Genomic DNA, 22,121 nt, shown 5'->3' with positions numbered 1-22,121 from the left:
AAAAGCAGGCACGTGTTGGAGTCAGTAAACAAAGCCATAGGCCCACTACAGGAATACACTGACGCGATGTCTTGGGGAGAACTACGTTAGCGTCTCCTACCTCAAGCCTGTGAAAAACCTGTTCAACCACAGCCTCCTGCAGCCAGATGAAGGTGAGGACACGCTCACAAAGAAAATCAATCAAGAAAACCCCACTGCAGTATCTCAACTATAGGTACGAAGACCCTGCCACAGTTGAACACCTTGATATGTCCTCGCTGGTGGATCCCTGGGTTCAGGACCACATGTATAGCAGATGACGACAAGACGGAGAGCATCAAACAAAGATCTGTTTTTAGAGCGGAGGTCTCTGCTAGCTGAGTAAAGCACACGTCACCCTGGGCACCACTGTGCGCCACAGAAAGTGAACCGGTGTCTAAGAAAGGCAAGAAAAACACTTGCAAAGCTTTTTCAAGATGACGGCACTGTCTGGCCCAGAGTCAGAGGACAACATCAAAACTGAGTTGTCAAGTTACTTGTTGTCAGTTATTTTAGACCCCTGACACAAAGACCCACGTGAGTGTTGAAGGCTCCATGAGGCCTACATCTCAAGACTGAGTAAGCTTGCTAAAAAAAAGTACAAGTGTATTCCTGCTACAACTGCCCCTTCGGAGAGGGTCTTTAGCACAGCTGGGAACATTGTGACATGTCACAGGGCCTAAAGCCAGAGACAATAGACGGGCATGTGTTCCTCTCCAGGGCCTAAAGCCAGAGTCAGTAGACGGGCATGTGTTCCTCGCCAGGGCCTAAAGCCAGAGTCAGTAGACGGGCATGTGTTCCTATCCAGGGCCTAAAGCCAGAGTCAGTAGACGGGCATGTGTTCCTCTCCAGGGCCTAAAGCCAGAGTCAGTAGACGGGCATGTGTTCCTCTCCAGGGCCTAAAGCCAGAGTCAGTAGACGGGCATGTGTTCCTCTCCAGAAACTTGTGAAGAACAAAGTAAAGGACAATATTTTGTTTGACAGAATTTTATAATTTGATTTATTTTTCTGCAAGTTCTTCTTAGGGATACCTTTTTTCATTCTTATTTTTATTTTTTTATTGATTTGCCTGGCACGCAGTGTTGCTCATTTGTTTTTCGGAGAAATAGGCCTTGAGGCATTCTGTATATATTTTTAGAAAGAAAATTCAATGAAAAATTATGTCTTGGCCTTTTATAATTTGTTCAGAGAAATTGAGATCGTGAATCGTCCAAATCGGTGACAAACTTAGTTATTACTATAAGGCTATATCGCCCGGCCCTGGTGGGAGGGGGACAGAGGAGACTATCGCCCGGCCCTGGTGGGAGGGGGACAGCGGAGACTATCGCCCGGCCCTGGTGGGAGGGGGACAGAGGAGACTATTGCCCGGCCCTGGTGGGAGGGGGACAGCGGAGACTATCGCCCGGCCCTGGTGGGAGGGGGACCGAGGAGACTATCGCCCGGCCCTGGTGGGAGGGGGACCGAGGAGACTATCGCCCGGCCCTGGTGGGAGGGGGACAGAGGAGACTATCGCCCGGCCCTGGTGGGAGGGGGACCGAGGAGACTATCGCCCGGCCCTGGTGGGAGGGGGACCGAGGAGACTATCGCCCGGCCCTGGTGGGAGGGGGACAGAGGAGACTGCTTCCCAGGCCAGCCCTGGTGGGAGGGGGACAGAGGAGCCTGCTTCCCAGGCCAGCCCTGGTGGGAGGGGGACAGAGGAGCCTGCTTCCCAGGCCAGCCCTGGTGGGAGGGGGACAGAGGAGCCTACTTCCCAGGCCAGCCCTGGTGGGAGGGGGACAGAGGAGAGCTTGATGGAGTGCATGTGTAAGGAGCTAATAAAAAGGATGCAGTGCCACTCTGTTTAGCATCCTACAGTGACACCAGTGCAGAAAGGAGGGGAGGTCCTCAGCGCAGACAGATGGACACCTCCGTCTGCTGTAAGCAAGGCTGTGTGGGTGTATGTGCCAGCGTGTGGGCAGACAGATGGACACCTCCGTCTGCTGTAAGCAAGGCTGTGTGGGTGTATGTGCCAGCGTGTGGGCAGACAGATGGACACCTCCGTCTGCTGTAAGCAAGGCTGTGTGGGTGTATGTGCCAGCGTGTGGGCAGACAGATGGACACCTCCGTCTGCTGTAAGCAAGGCTGTGTGGGTGTATGTGCCAGCGTGTGGGCAGACAGATGGACACCTCCGTCTGCTCTAAGCAAGGCTGTGTGGGTGTATGTGCCAGCGTGTGGGCAGACAGCAAAGGACGGGTCCCGTTAGTACTTAATGACCCGTGTGATTTCTGTGTGTGTTGAACGTGTCCCTTGAGGGAGCAGGCGGATGGACCTGAGCTGTCTCCCCAGGACTCCTCACCCCCTCTGCCTCGGGTGGACCTGAGCTGTCTCCCCAGGACTCCTCACCCCCTCTGCCTCGGGTGGACCTGAGCTGTCTCCCCAGGACTCCTCACCCCCTCTGCCTCGGGTGGACCTGAGCTGTCTCCCCAGGACTCCTCACCCCCTCTGCCTCGGGTGGACCTGAGCTGTCTCCCCAGGACTCCTCACCCCCTCTGCCTCGGGTGGACCTGAGCTGTCTCCCCAGGACTCCTCACCCCCTCTGCCTCGGGTGGACCTGAGCTGTCTTCCTCCTCACACACTCGGAGTGGCCCGCAGGCTGACAGAAGGCCAGGAGAGTTGGGTTCCACCATCACCCATTTAATGTGCCAACCTGGGAGGACAGGATGTGGCCCTAGATATTCTTCCTCATCAGCACCACAGGAGCGAGCTCCAGGGGAAATAACTGCAGGCCTGCCAGGCAACTCCTGGACGATCCAGTACATGTCTTTTTTTTTAGAGGAAGCCGCCACAGCAGCTCGTGAAGGTGAACGATCTGTGATAAAGATTTAATGTTGTAGGCTAATAGATGTGTGTAAATAACCTGCGATTTAGAATGAACGTGTTCCTATGTTCTGGAGATAGTTGTGTGAAAAATGGCCTGTGGTATTTATGACTTTGCAGTGTGCAGAATAATCTGTGACCTATTTTTCAAGGCATGAATTCTACTTGTTTTGACATATTTTCTCTTTCAGAAGTGCAGTGTTTAAAAAAATAAATAATAATAATAATAATAAAAAAAATGTTTAGTGGCTCAGGAGATGGACACACACACACCAGACAGTATATAACCCGTACACTCATCCTGGTCACCATCATTTGTGATAATTGGATTTTAATAGCACTATTAAAGAGAAGTTACACATCACCCTGCCGTACACCGGAGACTGGCTCGGTAGGGGGTCTGGGTAAATAGAAGACCATCATTAGGCCAGTCCTGCTGTTTAATAAAAGGTGATGAGCTATTTAATTTGCATGCACTTCCCCCCCCCCAAACACAGCACTTATGTAGTTTCACGGAGCAAGGGCCTCTGTTTTAGACAGTTATTCTCTTCTCACCATTAACATGCCATACTACAGTCAGGTCGGTGTTGTACTCTAACCAAATTATCTGCGACTAGGTTTGGAAAATCTGACAAGCACAAACAACAATCTTAGTGCGTCAATGCTATCCCTATTGTAACAGCCGTGCAGAGAGTAAACTGAGGGCTAAGGGAGAACTGACTAAACTGCCCAGAACATGAGCCAGCCTTTATTTAACCAGGAAGTTCCATTGAGATCAGAAGCCCTCCGACCTCCAAGGGGGCTAATAGAAACGGGGTGAATGTGTGGAAAGGGGAGAGCTGAAACTGTGTACCCACACTGTCCTGCAGCTAGCTGTATGGAGAACTAGTCAGGCAGAGAACTAGGCATGGTGCTAGCTGAGATTAGATAAGAGGAAGTGCTGTGGAGAGGTCCTGCTGTTACTGCTCTGTGCTGGCTCTTCAAAGCAGCTCGTTAGCTCCCTTCCCTAAGTACAGCTGATAGAGGCGTACAACCATGCTGATTATTATCACTCAAACACCAAGCTAACTCTAAATTATATTAGTTACATATTGGAGTGCATAAGTGGGAGATGTCTATTAAAAATAGAATGTTATGTCTGCCTTCATGTGTCTAGATGTATTAATCGGTAAAGAGACATTGACAAAAAAGCGACTGCGATTTGAAATACGTAGGCCTTCTTCTTCTTCTGAAACCATTCTGGTTGTGTAGTACTCTGACACTTCTACTGTCGGTCCGACACTACTGATTGTGTGTGACCTAAGATATTTCAGCTTTTCATTTCATTAATTAGTTAAAATTAAACAACATAATTCCACTTTCACATTATGGTGTATTGTGTGTCGGTCGGTTACAAAATTCGGGCCGTAACACAACATTTGGAGAGAAAAAAAATCAAAGGGTTTGAATAGTTTCTGAAGGCACTTTTATCTACTTTTGAGAAGCAGCTTGCTAGCTATAGTTAGCTAGTTCGCTACCACGCCAATTTCAAGCATCTAAACTAATATCTGACTAAAGTTCTTTCAGAGTGAAAGTTACCTGGTTGGTGCATTATGCTCTGTGACATCGTTAGCTATCCCTAGTTTATCACTTTCTGCATCTGCATGCTTGTTGCGTTATTTTTCTTGGTGCGTTCGTTCTAAATGGTATAATCGAATCTGTTCAAAACCGTGGCAGGAGGTTGTTTTTTTGACAAAGAGAAATGGGTGTATTCATGTGGTTGTTGAAATGCACAGATCGCTTTATATGGCCTCTCAACAAAGAAAAACGACCGGTAGTTTGAAAACTTGGCAGCATATTTTTCTGCCGTGCTGCTTTGTTGACATCCCCCAACCACCCCTCACCGGGTATCCAGACAATAAGCGGCCGCTCATGCTACCGTTGTCTTAACCAATGGGATTTGTTTAATAAGACGTGTGTTCTTGTGAAATTTTTATTTTTTGCATGCTAACACCACCTCCTTTTCTAATCATTTTTTATTTTGTGTGAACACAACCCAGTTATAAAGATGAAAAAAAAATAATGGATCCATAAATGACCTGTTCCTCTCTGTCTGTGTTTTTCCCGACCAGCCATTGTGCCTGCGTGCCCCGGTGGCCCTGAGCAGCGTTGGGGCGAGGAGGAGCCAGCATGCGGCTACCCGTAGTGTGGAACAGGAGGCCCCGTGGACTGGGCAGGACAGTCTGGCCCAGGACGACCCGGAGATGTGGAACTTGCTGCGGAAAGAGAAGGACAGGCAGTGTCGAGGACTGGAGCTCATTGCCTCTGAGGTGAGTGTGTGACTGGCTGTGTGACTGGCTGTCAGAAAGAGGAGGCCTGTAGCTCATGGTAAGCTGTATGTTAGTCTAGTTTGGTCAGTTGAGAAAGAAGCAGTTTGACAGAAAGGCCCAGAGTCACACTGAGGATGTGAATCTCTCCTTTCATGAAAAATTCGATACACATCTAGATATATGAGATACGATACAACAATACTTTTTCGGTTCAATGTTTTTGCATGAACACATTCATTGTTTACAAATATCTGCTGCTGATGGAGATCAGGATCTGGGCCTCTGAGCTGGATCTGCCTGAGGCGGTTCCTCCTCCTCTGAGCTGGATCTGCCTGAGCTGAGTGGCCCTCTGTTAGTGTGTGGAGGGGGGGTTCAATGTGGGGTGTGCCTAAGATTAGCATTATCAGATTAGGAGTGGGGGCAATTGATGCTCTTTGTATCTGAAATCACCATAACATGTTTTGAGTTAGTTCTATGTCAGTATGTGTCGTTAGCATTGCATTCAGAAATGAATATAATACAGCTTTGGATTTTTACCCCCCCCCCCCCGTCTCAAAAGCAAATGGTTTAGACCGTTGTCTCTCGCACTGTGAGCACAGTTGATCTGACAGTCATATGCAGTTCCATGCATAAAAGTTAGACAGGCTACCGAACTGAGAGAAACAAGGCATCACTTCAGTCAACAGATAAGGGTTATTTTCAGAGTAAAACAATGTGCATTTCTGACCAACGCCTGCTTCATTTGGAATGGTTTGGGCTTACATTCTCTCTCTGTAGTTTTCTCTATCCTCCCTCCCAGCTCAGTGGAATAGATCAGCCCACTCTCGTGTGAGGAAAAGCTGACATCTTCGGGGCCTCCCGAGTGGGGCAACGTGCTAGAGGCGTCACTACAGACCCGGGTCTGATCACAACCGACCGTTTTTGGGAGTCCCATAGGGTGGAGCACAATTGGCTCAGTATTGTCCGGGATAGGGGAGGGTATGGCCGGGGGCTTTACTTGGCTCATCGCACTCTTGCGACTCCTTGTGGAGGGCCTGGCGCCTGCAGGCTGACCTCAGTCATCAGTTGAACGGTGTTTCCTCCGACACATTGGTGCAGCTGGCTTCCGGGTTAAGCGGGTGGGTGTTAAGAAGTGCGGTTTGGCGGGCCAGGTTTCAGAGGACGCATGACTCGACCTTCTGAGCCTGTTGGGGAGTTGAAGCGACAAAACAAAATCAAAATTGGGGAGAAAAGAGGTGTAAAATATCACCCCCCCCCCATTTCTCCTCGCAAAGTATCTCTGCAGGCAGACTACAGCCAAGACCTCCTGCTTGAGCTTCTACTAGCCTGGCTATTTTTAAGAGGAAAACACACAGGCAGCGATTGCATTTCCAAGTCTCATGTGAGGAGTGGGGTGCTTTCTCAGTGTGACGCACACAGCAGAAATGTGTGTGTATGCTGTTACCTGAGCTGTTATCTCACATCTCCTTCTCCAGTGGAGGTGAAGTCTGAGCGGCATTAGCATACAACCCTGTAGGGAGGCCGGCGTGGCGCGGCCTGAAACCTGACAGGCACTGTGATAATCTGAGCTGAAGAGTCAAGATGCCACACTGAGGTGTCTATCCCCTGTCACCTTCCTCTCCCTGACACTGCCAGAAGTGGTTACAGACAGTCCCTTCCCTCTCCATCGGTAGGCCTGACACTACTTATGGCCGCTATAGCAGGGATCCTAACCTGTCCTTAAACACGGTAACATCCTGGCCCCTCTGCCTTAGAAACACGGTAACATCCTGGCCCCTCTGCCTTAGAAACACGGTAACATCCTGGCCCCCCTGCCTTAGAAACACGGTAACATCCTGGCCCTCTGCCTTAGAAACACGGTAACATCCTGCCCCTCTGCCTTAGAAACACGGTAACATCCTGGCCCTCTGCCTTAGAAACACGGTAACATCCTGGCCCCTCTGCCTTAGAAACACGGTAACATCCTGGCCCCTCTGCCTTAGAAACACGGTAACATCCTGGCCCCTCTGCCTTAGAAACACGGTAACATCCTGGCCCTCTGCCTTAGAAACACGGTAACATCCTGGCCCTCTGCCTTAGAAACACGGTAACATCCTGGCCCTCTGCCTTAGAAACACGGTAACATCCTGGCCCCTCTGCCTTAGAAACACGGTAACATCCTGGCCCCCCTGCCTTAGAAACACGGTAACATCCTGGCCCCCCTGCCTTAGAAACACGGTAACATCCTGGCCCCCCTACCTTAGACACGGTAACATCCTGGCCCCCCTACCTTAGACACGGTAACATCCTGGCCCCTCTGCCTTAGAAACACGGTAACATCCTGGCCCCTCTGCCTTAGAAACACGGTAACATCCTGGCCCTCTGCCTTAGAAACACGGTAACATCCTGCCCCCCCTGCCTTAGACACGGTAACATCCTGGCCCTCTGCCACCTAAACTATCAATAGAGACCAAACGCTCTGAGTGGACTGATCCCTTGTGGAGGCTGTGGGGATGAGGCAGTCCATCAGAGACGTCCTACTGAAATGTAACATGGTTATATAATGTAAGAATAATGGTGCCGCACTAATAGAGGTCGCTGTCTGCAGTTCTGAGTTGTTGAATTGACGCCTTTTTTTTAGACCGTGTTGATATGTGCGTAATAGCGACGTTAACCAGCGTATTGGTGTTGAGAACAATGCGGTGGCGGCAGCAGCAGAGTGCGGTGAGGAGAAAACAGCCCTTACCTTAATTGTCTAAGAAAAGTGAGGAGTGCGCAAACCCCAACTTAATTAGATCTATAATCAATAGTCTAACGGTTAAATGTGCCTGGCTTTATAAATAATCCATATCTACAGAAATAAGACCGATCTTGATTCTGTTGCCCGTTTTTGAGTGTTTGTTTTTAATAACTTACTAATTCCGTGTGCACCAAACCTCACGCAGCCACATGTCAAATAAACAATTTCACATTCGCCTGGTTTTAATATTTGCTATATGCTGTAATAAAGGTTTTAGCACTTTTTCCATTAGAGCAAAACCCTCTCTGGTATTCTTTATCATTTATTCACGGTTTACACTGTTCCACATTGTCAGAAATGTATATTTATAATAATCCTCTTGATATACTTGTATTATTATTATTATGATCGTAATAAGTAATGTCATTATCATCAGTAGGCTTAATATAGCAGCCTTGTGTAAGCACCATCAAGCTGTAGGCCTCAGAGTACATCCTGTTTAGTCTTAATACCGTAGGCCTATAAAAATAGGTGACTGTATCCCATCATTCATTCGGTCATGTCGTCACACAGCGTACGAGTCATTCATGATTTGAAATGCAATCAAGGATTTTAGTTTTTAAATAAAATAACAAGGCGACCCTTGAATAATTTAGTGTAAACAATAAATAAACCGTTCAATTTCGGAAATTGTTTTCACAAGTGAATGCAACTGTTTTTAGTCTTTGTTGTAAAAAAATAAAAATTATGCCTTTTTATTACAGAAGACTCTCTAGTACATTTTTATAATTGATTTAGTGTTGATTTGACTTACATTGTTCCAAACAGTCAGAAATGATATTGTAATCTAACAGCACCTGTTTGGCAGACATAATATGCACACAATGCCTAGCTCCTCACCTTCTTTTTCTTGATCTCCAGTATTTTCCACAACTAGTCACATTTATTCCACACATCTGACTTCCCCTTTACCACCTGAGCAACCAGTAAACATGAACTCCGTTTCAAGTTTATTTGTCACTTCCTCTGCATCCATTTTGCTGTCACATGTTACGGCGTTCAAGAGTTCACAACCAATTTATTGGTTATATCTGGTTATGATATGCTATAGGTCTGGCCATATTGGTCGTCTGAATGCAATGCATGCACGTGTCATGTAAAGACATGAGGGTTTAGGAAATGTTTCCCCTAAACAAATTTGGGATTTCGGTAACAGACCTTTTTAAGCCAGAAATGGCTGTAACTATGTTGCAGGTCACTTGCTGTCATTTGTTTTTAACAGTCTGAACCCGGCACGGCACAATAAAATTACGGTCGGACTCCCTCAAATCATTTGTGATTAAATAAGACAAACAGTGTCTTAAAGCATCAAACAGTGTCTTAAAGCTCAGTGCATATAGTTGATTTGATTAAAACACAGGATGTGTCCATATATGTGGAAAATACACATTTTAAACATTCTGCCCAATCGAGTGGTTTAAAGAACAGAACTCTCGGGTCGACCAAGATATTTTTTATTTTTTGTCGAGGACAGCCCTTGATGATTCAGTGATAGGGCAACACTACCACCGCTTATAGCAGTGATGGTGCTTTCTCTTAGAAGAGGCAGTGTATGAAGTCTGGTTGACGAGTGTGATTGCTGTTGTCTTTGGGGGTGGAAGTCTACTAATCACTTAACAGTTTTTATAATTTGCCTTGGCCTTTTCCATCTGTCTCTTGCATTGATCTGATACTGATGTCCAGCTTCTGGTTTGCCTCTCCTCTCCAGAACTTCTGCAGTCGGGCTGCGCTGGAGGCCCAAGGATCCTGCCTCAATAACAAGTACTCGGAGGGCTACCCAGGCAGGAGGTAAGGCTACTCCGTAACAATGACCGTACTAGGTTAGCACACCACTGAGAACGCATGTCCAATGCATTGCTAGTGTGGCTACTGGAACACGAAGACTTTCTCTGCTTTGTATTGCTGTTCCTTTGCTGCTCCCCACTGTTTCTACTTTACTTATTGAAATGACCGCAATGATCAGATTGAAAAGTACTGTATCCTGTCCATATCCTGTCCTGTTCCCATTTCCCCTCCAACATACTGTACCTACCTAGGCACCTTCTCCTTTTCACCCAATTCCCCAGAACTGTTTTAATCAGAATTAGGATTATAATTCCTGCATTGGCAATTAGGCACAGCTGTAGTTCTGACACCCAACAGGAAGTGGGTGAGTTTTTCTAATCCGACAAGTACCGGTTGTTCCTCCTTGTTTCAGTCTGTTTCCTTCTGTTGTGTGATCCAATGAACGTGGCCCTGTTCTCGCTAGGTATTATGGTGGTTTAGTAGATGGTGTTAACCCTCTCCTCTAGGTACTATGGTGGTTTAGTAGATGGTGTTTACCCTCTCCTCTCCTCTAGGTACTATGGTGGTTTAGTAGATGGTGTTAACCCTCTCCTCTAGGTACTATGGTGGTTTAGTAGATGGTGTTAACCCTCTCCTCTAGGTACTATGGTGGTTTAGTAGATGGTGTTAACCCTCTCCTCTAGGTACTATGGTGGTTTAGTAGATGGTGTTAACCCTCTCCTCTAGGTACTATGGTGGTTTAGTAGATGGTGTTAACCCTCTCCTCTAGGTACTATGGTGGTTTAGTAGATGGTGTTAACCCTCTCCTCTCCTCTAGGTACTATGGTGGTTTAGTAGATGGTGTTAACCCTCTCCTCTCCTCTAGGTACTATGGTGGTTTAGTAGATGGTGTTAACCCTCTCCTCTCCTCTAGGTACTATGGTGGTTTAGTAGATGGTGTTAACCCTCTCCTCTCCTCTAGGTACTATGGTGGTTTAGTAGATGGTGTTAACCCTCTCCTCTAGGTACTATGGTGGTTTAGTAGATGGTGTTAACCCTCTCCTCTCCTCTAGGTACTATGGTGGTTTAGTAGATGGTGTTAACCCTCTCCTCTCCTCTAGGTACTATGGTGGTTTAGTAGATGGTGTTAACCCTCTCCTCTCCTCTAGGTACTATGGTGGTTTAGTAGATGGTGTTAACCCTCTCCTCTCCTCTAGGTACTATGGTGGTTTAGTAGATGGTGTTTACCCTCTCCTCTAGGTACTATGGTGGTTTAGTAGATGGTGTTAACCCTCTCCTCTAGGTACTATGGTGGTTTAGTAGATGGTGTTAACCCTCTCCTCTAGGTACTATGGTGGTTTAGTAGATGGTGTTAACCCTCTCCTCTAGGTACTATGGTGGTTTAGTAGATGGTGTTAACCCTCTCCTCTAGGTACTATGGTGGTTTAGTAGATGGTGTTAACCCTCTCCTCTCCTCTAGGTACTACGGTGGTTTAGTAGATGGTGTTAACCCTCTCCTCTAGGTACTATGGTGGTTTAGTAGATACTACGGTGGTTTAGTAGATGGTGTTAACCCTCTCCTCTAGGTACTATGGTGGTTTAGTAGATGGTGTTTACCCTCTCCTCTAGGTATTATGGTGGTTTAGTAGATGGTGTTAACCCTCTCCTCTAGGTACTATGGTGGTTTAGTAGATGGTGTTAACCCTCTCCTCTAGGTACTATGGTGGTTTAGTAGATGGTGTTAACCCTCTCCTCTAGGTACTATGGTGGTTTAGTAGATGGTGTTAACCCTCTCCTCTAGGTACTATGGTGGTTTAGTAGATGGTGTTAACCCTCTCCTCTAGGTACTATGGTGGTTTAGTAGATGGTGTTAACCCTCTCCTCTAGGTACTATGGTGGTTTAGTAGATGGTGTTAACCCTCTCCTCTAGGTACTATGGTGGTTTAGTAGATGGTGTTAACCCTCTCCTCTAGGTACTATGGTGGTTTAGTAGATGGTGTTAACCCTCTCCTCTAGGTACTATGGTGGTTTAGTAGATGGTGTTAACCCTCTCCTCTAGGTACTATGGTGGTTTAGTAGATGGTGTTAACCCTCTCCTCTAGGTACTATGGTGGTTTAGTAGATGGTGTTAACCCTCTCCTCTAGGTACTATGGTGGTTTAGTAGATGGTGTTAACCCTCTCCTCTAGGTACTATGGTGGTTTAGTAGATGGTGTTAACCCTCTCCTCTAGGTACTATGGTGGTTTAGTAGATGGTGTTAACCCTCTCCTCTAGGTACTATGGTGGTTTAGTAGATGGTGTTAACCTCTCCTCTAGGTACTATGGTGGTTTAGTAGATGGTGTTAACCCTCTCCTCTAGGTACTATGGTGGTTTAGTAGATGGTGTTAACCCTCTCCTCTAGGTACTATGGTGGTTTAGTAGATGGTGTTAACCCTCTCCTCTAGGTACTATGGTGGTTTAGTAGATGGTGTTAACCCTCTCCTCTAGGTACTATGGTGGTTTAGTAGATGGTGTTACCCTCTCCTCTCCTCTAGGTACTATGGTGGTTTAGTAGATGGTGTTAACCCTCTCCTCTCCTCTAGGTACTATGGTGGTTTAGTAGATGGTGTTAACCCTCTCCTCTAGGTACTATGGTGGTTTAGTAGATGGTGTTAACCCTCTCCTCTAGGTACTATGGTGGTTTAGTAGATGGTGTTAACCCTCTCCTCTAGGTACTATGGTGGTTTAGTAGATGGTGTTAACCCTCTCCTCTCCTCTAGGTACTATGGTGGTTTAGTAGATGGTGTTACCCTCTCCTCTCCTCTAGGTACTATGGTGGTTTAGTAGATGGTGTTAACCCTCTCCTCTCCTCTAGGTACTATGGTGGTTTAGTAGATGGTGTTAACCCTCTCCTCTAGGTACTATGGTGGTTTAGTAGATGGTGTTAACCCTCTCCTCTAGGTACTATGGTGGTTTAGTAGATGGTGTTAACCCTCTCCTCTAGGTACTATGGTGGTTTAGTAGATGGTGTTAACCCTCTCCTCTAGGTACTATGGTGGTTTAGTAGATGGTGTTAACCCTCTCCTCTAGGTACTATGGTGGTTTAGTAGATGGTGTTAACCCTCTCTTCTAGGTACTACGGTGGTTTAGTAGATGGTGTTAACCCTCTCCTCTAGGTACTATGGTGGTTTAGTAGATGGTGTTAACCCTCTCCTCTAGGTACTACGGTGGTTTAGTAGATGGTGTTAACCCTCTCCTAGGTACTATGGTGGTTTAGTAGATGGTGTTAACCCTCTCCTCTAGGTACTATGGTGGTTTAGTAGATGGTGTTAACCCTCTCCTCTAGGTACTATGGTGGTTTAGTAGATGGTGTTAACTCCTCTCCTCTAGGTACTATGGTGGTTTAGTAGATGGTGTTAACCCTCTCCTCTCCTCTAGGTACTATGGTGGTTTAGTAGATGGTGTTAACCCTCTCCTCTCCTCTAGGTACTATGGTGGTTTAGTAGATGGTGTTAACCCTCTCCTCTAGGTACTATGGTGGTTTAGTAGATGGTGGTAACCCTCTCCTCTAGGTACTATGGTGGTTTAGTAGATGGTGTTAACCCTCTCCTCTCCTCTAGGTACTATGGTGGTTTAGTAGATGGTGTTAACCCTCTCATCTCCTCTAGGTACTATGGTGGTTTAGTAGATGGTGTTAACCCTCTCCTCTCCTCTAGGTACTATGGTGGTTTAGTAGATGGTGTTAACCTCCTCTCCTCTAGGTACTATGGTGGTTTAGTAGATGGTGTTAACCCCTCTCCTCTAGGTACTATGGTGGTTTAGTAGATGGTGTTAACCCTCTCCTCTAGGTACTATGGTGGTTTAGTAGATGGTGTTTACCCTCTCCTCTAGGTACTATGGTGGTTTAGTAGATGGTGTTAACCCCTCCTCTCCTCTAGGTACTATGGTGGTTTAGTAGATGGTGTTAACCCCTCCTCTCCTCTAGGTACTATGGTGGTTTAGTAGATGGTGTTAACCCTCTCCTCTAGGTACTATGGTGGTTTAGTAGATGGTGTTAACCCTCTCCTCTAGGTACTATGGTGGTTTAGTAGATGGTGTTAACCCTCTCCTCTAGGTACTATGGTGGTTTAGTAGATGGTGTTAACCCTCTCTCCTCTAGGTACTATGGTGGTTTAGTAGATGGTGTTAACCCTCTCCTCTCCTCTAGGTACTATGGTGGTTTAGTAGATGGTGTTAACCCTCTCCTCTCCTCTAGGTACTATGGTGGTTTAGTAGATGGTGTTAACCCTCTCCTCTCCTCTAGGTACTATGGTGGTTTAGTAGATGGTGTTAACCCTCTCCTCTAGGTACTATGGTGGTTTAGTAGATGGTGTTAACCCTCTCCTCTAGGTACTATGGTGGTTTAGTAGATGGTGTTAACCCTCTCCTCTAGGTACTATGGTGGTTTAGTAGATGGTGTTAACCTCTCCTCTCTAGGTACTATGGTGGTTTAGTAGATGGTGTTAACCCTCTCTTCTAGGTACTACGGTGGTTTAGTAGATGGTGTTAACCCTCTCCTCTAGGTACTATGGTGGTTTAGTAGATGGTGTTAACCCTCTCCTCTAGGTACTACGGTGGTTTAGTAGATGGTGTTAACCCTCTCCTAGGTACTATGGTGGTTTAGTAGATGGTGTTAACCCTCTCCTCTAGGTACTATGGTGGTTTAGTAGATGGTGTTAACCCTCTCCTCTAGGTACTATGGTGGTTTAGTAGATGGTGTTAACCCTCTCCTCCTCTAGGTACTATGGTGGTTTAGTAGATGGTGTTAACCCCTCTCCTCTCCTCTAGGTACTATGGTGGTTTAGTAGATGGTGTTAACCCTCTCCTCTCCTCTAGGTACTATGGTGGTTTAGTAGATGGTGTTAACCCTCTCCTCTAGGTACTATGGTGGTTTAGTAGATGGTGTTAACCCTCTCCTCTAGGTACTATGGTGGTTTAGTAGATGGTGTTAACCCTCTCCTCTCCTCTAGGTACTATGGTGGTTTAGTAGATGGTGTTAACCCTCTCATCTCCTCTAGGTACTATGGTGGTTTAGTAGATGGTGTTAACCCTCTCCTCTCCTCTAGGTACTATGGTGGTTTAGTAGATGGTGTTAACCCTCTCCTCTAGGTACTATGGTGGTTTAGTAGATGGTGTTAACCCTCTCCTCTAGGTACTATGGTGGTTTAGTAGATGGTGTTAACCCTCTCCTCTCCTCTAGGTACTATGGTGGTTTAGTAGATGGTGTTAACCCTCTCCTCTCCTCTAGGTACTATGGTGGTTTAGTAGATGGTGTTAACCCTCTCCTCTCCTCTAGGTACTATGGTGGTTTAGTAGATGGTGTTAACCCTCTCCTCTAGGTACTATGGTGGTTTAGTAGATGGTGTTAACCCTCTCCTCTAGGTACTATGGTGGTTTAGTAGATGGTGTTAACCCTCTCCTCTAGGTACTATGGTGGTTTAGTAGATGGTGTTAACCCTCTCCTCTAGGTACTATGGTGGTTTAGTAGATGGTGTTAACCCTCTCCTCTAGGTACTATGGTGGTTTAGTAGATGGTGTTAACCCTCTCCTCTAGGTACTATGGTGGTTTAGTAGATGGTGTTAACCCTCTCCTCTAGGTACTATGGTGGTTTAGTAGATGGTGTTAACCCTCTCCTCTAGGTACTATGGTGGTTTAGTAGATGGTGTTAACCCTCTCCTCTAGGTACTATGGTGGTTTAGTAGATGGTGTTAACCCTCCCTCTCCTCTAGGTACTATGGTGGTTTAGTAGATGGTGTTAACCCTCTCCTCTCCTCTAGGTACTATGGTGGTTTAGTAGATGGTGTTAACCCTCTCCTCTCCTCTAGGTACTATGGTGGTTTAGTAGATGGTGTTAACCCTCTCCTCTCCTCTAGGTACTATGGTGGTTTAGTAGATGGTGTTAACCCTCTCCTCTCCTCTAGGTACTATGGTGGTTTAGTAGATGGTGTTAACCCTCTCCTCTCCTCTAGGTACTATGGTGGTTTAGTAGATGGTGTTAACCCTCTCCTCTAGGTACTATGGTGGTTTAGTAGATGGTGTTAACCCTCTCCTCTAGGTACTATGGTGGTTTAGTAGATGGTGTTAACCCTCTCCTCTAGGTACTATGGTGGTTTAGTAGATGGTGTTAACCCTCTCCTCTAGGTACTATGGTGGTTTAGTAGATGGTGTTAACCCTCTCCTCTAGGTACTATGGTGGTTTAGTAGATGGTGTTAACCCTCTCCTCTAGGTACTATGGTGGTTTAGTAGATGGTGTTAACCCTCTCCTCTAGGTACTATGGTGGTTTAGTAGATGGTGTTAACCCTCTCCTCTAGGTACTATGGTGGTTTAGTAGATGGTGTTAACCCTCTCCTCTAGGTACTATGGTGGTTTAGTAGATGGTGTTAACCCTCTCCTCTAGGTACTATGGTGGTTTAGTAGATGGTGTTAACCCTCTCCTCTAGGTACTATGGTGGTTTAGTAGATGGTGTTAACCCTCTCCTCTAGGTACTATGGTGGTTTAGTAGATGGTGTTAACCCTCTCCTCTAGGTACTATGGTGGTTTAGTAGATGGTGTTAACCCTCTCCTCTAGGTACTATGGTGGTTTAGTAGATGGTGTTTACCCTCTCCTCTAGGTACTATGGTGGTTTAGTAGATGGTGTTAACCCTCTCCTCTCCTCTAGGTACTATGGTGGTTTAGTAGATGGTGTTTACCCTCTCCTCTAGGTATTATGGTGGTTTAGTAGATGGTGTTAACCCTCTCCTCTAGGTACTATGGTGGTTTAGTAGATGGTGTTAACCCTCTCCTCTAGGTACTATGGTGGTTTAGTAGATGGTGTTAACCCTCTCCTCTAGGTACTATGGTTTTTTAGTAGATGGTGTTAACCCTCTCCTCTAGGTACTATGGTGGTTTAGTAGATGGTGTTAACCCTCTCCTCTCCTCTAGGTACTATGGTGGTTTAGTAGATGGTGTTAACCCTCTCCTCTAGGTACTATGGTGGTTTAGTAGATGGTGTTAACCCTCTCCTCTAGGTACTATGGTGGTTTAGTAGATGGTGTTAACCCTCTCCTCTAGGTACTATGGTGGTTTAGTAGATGGTGTTAACCCTCTCCTCTAGGTACTATGGTGGTTTAGTAGATGGTGTTAACCCTCTCCTCTAGGTACTATGGTGGTTTAGTAGATGGTGTTAACCCTCTCCTCTAGGTACTATGGTGGTTTAGTAGATGGTGTTAACCCTCTCCTCTAGGTACTATGGTGGTTTAGTAGATGGTGTTAACCCTCTCCTCTAGGTACTATGGTGGTTTAGTAGATGGTGTTAACCCTCTCCTCTAGGTACTATGGTGGTTTAGTAGATGGTGTTAACCCTCTCCTCTAGGTACTATGGTGGTTTAGTAGATGGTGTTAACCCTCTCCTCTAGGTACTATGGTGGTTTAGTAGATGGTGTTAACCCTCTCCTCTAGGTACTATGGTGGTTTAGTAGATGGTGTTAACCCTCTCCTCTCCTCTAGGTACTATGGTGGTTTAGTAGATGGTGTTAACCCTCTCCTCTCCTCTAGGTACTATGGTGGTTTAGTAGATGGTGTTAACCCTCTCCTCTCTTCTAGGTACTATGGTGGTTTAGTAGATGGTGTTAACCCTCTCCTCTCCTCTAGGTACTATGGTGGTTTAGTAGATGGTGTTAACCCTCTCCTCTAGGTACTATGGTGGTTTAGTAGATGGTGTTAACCCTCTCCTCTCCTCTAGGTACTACGGTGGAGCTGAGGTGGTCGACCAGATAGAGTTGTTGTGCCAGAAGAGAGCCCTGGAGGCCTTTGACCTGGACCCTGCCCTGTGGGGGGTGAACGTCCAGCCCTACTCTGGCTCTCCCGCCAACTTCGCTGCCTACACCGCCGTCCTCAACCCTCACGACCGCATCATGGGCCTGGACCTGCCTGACGGTGGACAGTATGTAGCCGTCTGCCTCAGTCTCTGTCTATTCCGTTCTCTGTCTCTGTCTATTCTGTTCTCTGTCTCTGTCTATTCCGTTCTCTGCCTCAGTCTCTGTCTATTCCGTTCTCTGCCTCGGTCTCTGTCTATTCCGTTCTCTGCCTCGGTCTCAGTCTATTCCGTTCTCTGCCTCGGTCTCTGTCTATTCCGTTCTCTGCCTCACTCTGCCACTGCCTCCTCTATACCTCTCTGCCTCTTGTGGTCGGCCTCTATGTTGATTTTTTTTTTTTCCCCCTCACCAATTCACGGACTACCAGCTCTCTACTTTCCTCTCTACGTTCACTCTACCTTTTCTTTACTGTCATAGTGTGCACCCTAATATTAAATATATTATGTTTATTGTAAGTAACTTACAATAATGGTGCTACACAGTATTCATACCAAGCAGACTGACTAAATCACTGTAGATTAGAGCGTCTGCTAAATGTCCTGAATGTATATTGAATAACACATGTTGTTGTTGTTGTCCTTCTGCAGTCTGACCCATGGTTACATGTCTGACACCAAGAGGATATCTGCTACCTCCATCTATTTTGAGTCCATGCCCTACAAGCTCAATGTAAGCAGAGCCACACTCCACTCCTTCCCGGTCCCTCTCTCCTCGTCTCCTTCTCAAAACCCGTTGGAGGAGAAGGTCTAAGGGGAGGGACTTTCGATTTTTTTTCTCCTCCAATACGGTTTGAGAAGGAGGAGTCGAGGAAAGACCGGTTCGGAGCTTTTAATGTAACCGTTGAACCCGGTCCAGTGTCCCTCTGATGGAAACAACTTGCCACCCTCACTTGTCTCCTAGTGGGGAACATTCTTGTCCTTACCCCTCCTCATCTGTAGTGGCAGTAGCTAATACTACTATAAATGCTACTCGTCACTAATGCAATGGGAATGGAATGGATTAGAATGCAATAGACAAGTTCTTATCTATCCTACTATATATGGTTAGTGGTCTCTGTTACTGGTCGATATTGGCCAGTGATGTCATTGGTTCTAGTATCTGCTTGAGTCCTTATTGGTTTATCCATTTCTGTCATTTTCTTGATCTCTGTTTGCCTGTGTAGGGTTCAGGTGATCAGTATAGTCCTGTAGTAGTCGTGTGTGTTTTCCATTATTGAATTGTAAATTTAGTTCCTAAATTGACTGCCTGTGTGTGTGTGTTTCTCTAGCCGTGTGTGTTGTGGTCATGTGCGCAATGCTATGGTGTGTAGGCTTGGGCGGTATCCCGATTGTCATAGCTTCATATCAACCTTGTGCCATACAGGGTTATTCAGTAATACCGGCACTGAACACACGGAGCGCTGTTTTCAAACCTCACTGATACTCTGTAATCTGAACATTAGCAATGCTGACAAGTACATGTAAAATACCATACAGAATGCTAACTAAATGCTAACGAGCACATTGCGAACATTCTGTACGGTTTCTGGCCTGAGCTATATGAGTAACTAAAAAATGTTACGTTTGTTGCACGCACAAAACAAATAGTAGCCAGCAAGGCTGTTGATCCAGGAGAGGAATCTCTGCTGTTAGCAAACTAAGCTTGATTTTTTTGGAAGAAGCTAACCATGTAGCAAGATGGCTAACTAGCTACTAAATTAGCAAACCAAATGCTCAACTGCAGAGCTTTTAGCACCTTTTTACACGTTAACTTATTAGTTATAAGATATCTAGCTGACCGACACTTCGTTGTAAAGCTTTGGTGTTGAGAGATAGAAAGAAAAACTATTGAATGGACACATGGTGAAACATATCCTGTATAGGACTTCCTGTGTTATTCATATTTCTCACTGTTGTTTATGTGATGCATCAGTCTCCTCTTAACAGGTGTGTGTCTCTCTCTCTCCTCTCGCTTTCTCTCTATCCCTCTCTCTCTCCCTCTCCTCTTGCTTTCTCTCTATCCCTCTCTCTCTATCCCTCTCTCTCTCTCTCGTACATTCTCTCTATCCCTCTCTCTATCCCTCTCTCTCGTACATTCTCTCTATCCCTCTCTCTCTCTCTCGTACATTCTCTCTATCCCTCTCTCGTACATTCTCTCTATCCCTCTCTCTCCCTCTCCTCTTGCTTTCTCTCTATCCCTCTCTCTCTCTCTCTCGTACATTCTCTCTATCCCTCTCGCTCTCCCTCTCCTCTTGCTTTCTCGCTATCCCTCTCTCTATCCCCCTCTCTCTCGCTCCCTATCTCGTACATTCTCTCTATCCCTCTCTCTCTCTCTCCTCTTGCTTTCTCTCTATCCCTCTCTCGTACATTCCCTCTCCCTTTCTCCAGCCTGCCACAGGGCTCATTGACTATGACCAGCTGGAGATGACTGCCCGTCTCTTCCGGCCCAAGTTGATCATTGCAGGCACCAGCGCCTACTCTCGCCTCATTGACTACGCTCGCATCAAGAAGGTACAGACTCTTTCTCCCTCTCTGTGACGACCTACCTCTCTGTGGCTACAGAGAACGGCCCCTGCTCGGGGGCAGGGCCCAGAACGGCCCCTGCTAGGGGGAAGAACGGCCCGTAGGGGGCAGGGGCCAGTGTCCGAAATCTGTCTTGACTTCTACATAATAAAGCTACGTACTGTGTACAAATAGTACTATGTACTGTTTTTAGTAATAAAAATATGCAGTGAGCAACAAATATCAACATACTACTTATCCAGACTGACATGGCATTCTATAATGCGCAGTCTCACTTGTTCACCGCATTTGTTTGTTTTAGTAGAGCCCGACCCCTATTCTGATTATCAACTGTTGTCACACACGTGTGAAAAGACCATTCTCTTCTTCAATAGTGTGTCGTGAATTATACTAGATGAGAAGCCAAAATGAGAGACTTCCTGGCATTTTTAAGGCATTATCAATTTCCGAAAAGTTCACATACTTTAAAACGTTCTGTTTTCCCCATCCAGTTGTGTACGGAGGTGAAAGCCTACCTGCTGGCTGACATGGCCCACATCAGTGGTCTGGTGGCCGCGAAGGCTGTCCCCTCGCCATTCCAGTATGCTGACATGGTCACCTCCACAACACACAAGTCCCTCCGGGGAGCCAGGTACAGGCTTGTGAGGGTGGGATTGGTGGAGAGGACATTTTGTTAGAAGCTAATCTGAACGTTATTGTACATAGTAGTTTACCTGATGGATTAAAGTAGAGCAGCAACATGTTTGTGAACAAAAAGAAAGGGTCTACATCCCAGTTGTCCACACTGGGCACTTATTTAGCAACAGTCTGTTTGTCCTCGAAGGTGTTGAGTTGCAGATGGGTTAACCTAGACTCCAGACTGACCTGTCTGGCTCTCTCCCCTCCAGGGCTGGTCTGATCTTCTACCGTAAGGGCGTGCGTTCTGTGGACAAGAAGGGGAGGGAGATCCAATATGACCTGGAGGACCGGGTCAACTTCGCTGTGTTCCCCTCTCTTCAGGGGGGACCCCACAACCACGCCATCGCCGGGGTGGCTGTCGCTCTCAAACAGGTACCTCATCTTCTCGCTCTCTGTCTCTCTGTCTCTCTGTGAATCCATAAGTCCACACTGTGACTGTGTCCCCATTCTTCACTCCTAAAGTGGGAACTGACTCACACTTTTCCCTCTTTTTGTTTGTTGTTGTCTAGGCCCAGACGCCGATGTTCAGAGAGTACATTGGCCAGGTGATGCGTAACTCCAAGGCCATGGCTGAGGCCCTACTGAGCAAAGGATACACGCTGGTGTCAGGTACAACTATGTGTTTTCTCTCGGGAGCGATCTCGTCACTTAAACAAAGAAATGGTATGCTTCATAACTTGGATTTGTTTCCTCCTCAGGGGGGACGGAGAACCACCTGGTGCTGGTGGACCTGAGGCCTAAGGGCATTGATGGAGCCAGAGCAGAGAGAGTTTTGGAGCTGGTGTCCATCACAGCCAACAAGAACACCTGTCCCGGGGACAAGAGTGCCCTGGCGCCTGGGGGCCTCCGGCTAGGTGGGTGTCACTGATTGGACCACTTGGCCCAGAATATAATACCTGAGTGAGTATGTGATGTATAGGCCGGAACCCTGTGTTGCCGCGTATGGAACCCTGTGTTGCCGCGTATGGAACCCTGTGTTGCCGCGTATGGAACCCCGTGTTGCCGCGTATGGAACCCCGTGTTGCCGCGTATGGAACCCCGTGTTGCCGCGTATGGAACCCCGTGTTGCCGCGTATGGAACCCCGTGTTGCCGCGTATGGAACCCCGTGTTGCCGCGTATGGAACCCCGTGTTGCCATTCAGAATATAATGGCTACATTGTATGTATGCTCTGTTTTTATATACATTGTGTCCAGAAAAAAAATGATTTTAATGTTTTGAACTATTAATTTAGTTTATTTTATTTTTTCATCACTACTAAAATAACCAGGTGCTGTTTTGATGTTTGTCAGGAGGCAAAAAAAAGAGATGCAAGAATCAATCCCTGTGGAACGCCACAT

The 22,121-nt window shown here is 46.6% G+C and overlaps 1 protein-coding gene across 1 annotated transcript in view; it reads left to right on the top strand.

Annotated features, from left to right (window-relative positions):
- Positions 1–22,121, top strand: part of shmt2 (serine hydroxymethyltransferase 2 (mitochondrial)) — a 30,055-nt gene that overhangs the window by 7,140 nt on the left and 794 nt on the right. Inside the window, exons 2-10 of the mRNA XM_064967003.1 lie at positions 4,986–5,183; positions 9,671–9,750; positions 17,471–17,671; positions 18,191–18,272; positions 19,970–20,092; positions 20,596–20,735; positions 20,992–21,154; positions 21,292–21,391; positions 21,481–21,636. Of these exons, the coding sequence (XP_064823075.1) occupies positions 4,986–5,183; positions 9,671–9,750; positions 17,471–17,671; positions 18,191–18,272; positions 19,970–20,092; positions 20,596–20,735; positions 20,992–21,154; positions 21,292–21,391; positions 21,481–21,636 (1,243 nt within the window). The remainder of the gene's footprint in view (positions 1–4,985; positions 5,184–9,670; positions 9,751–17,470; positions 17,672–18,190; positions 18,273–19,969; positions 20,093–20,595; positions 20,736–20,991; positions 21,155–21,291; positions 21,392–21,480; positions 21,637–22,121) is intronic.

The sequence above is a fragment of the Oncorhynchus masou genome, chromosome 5 (assembly GCF_036934945.1).
Source record: "Oncorhynchus masou masou isolate Uvic2021 chromosome 5, UVic_Omas_1.1, whole genome shotgun sequence".
Taxonomy (NCBI): Eukaryota; Metazoa; Chordata; class Actinopteri; order Salmoniformes; family Salmonidae; genus Oncorhynchus; species Oncorhynchus masou.
This window is presented reverse-complemented; position numbering and strand designations above follow the sequence as displayed.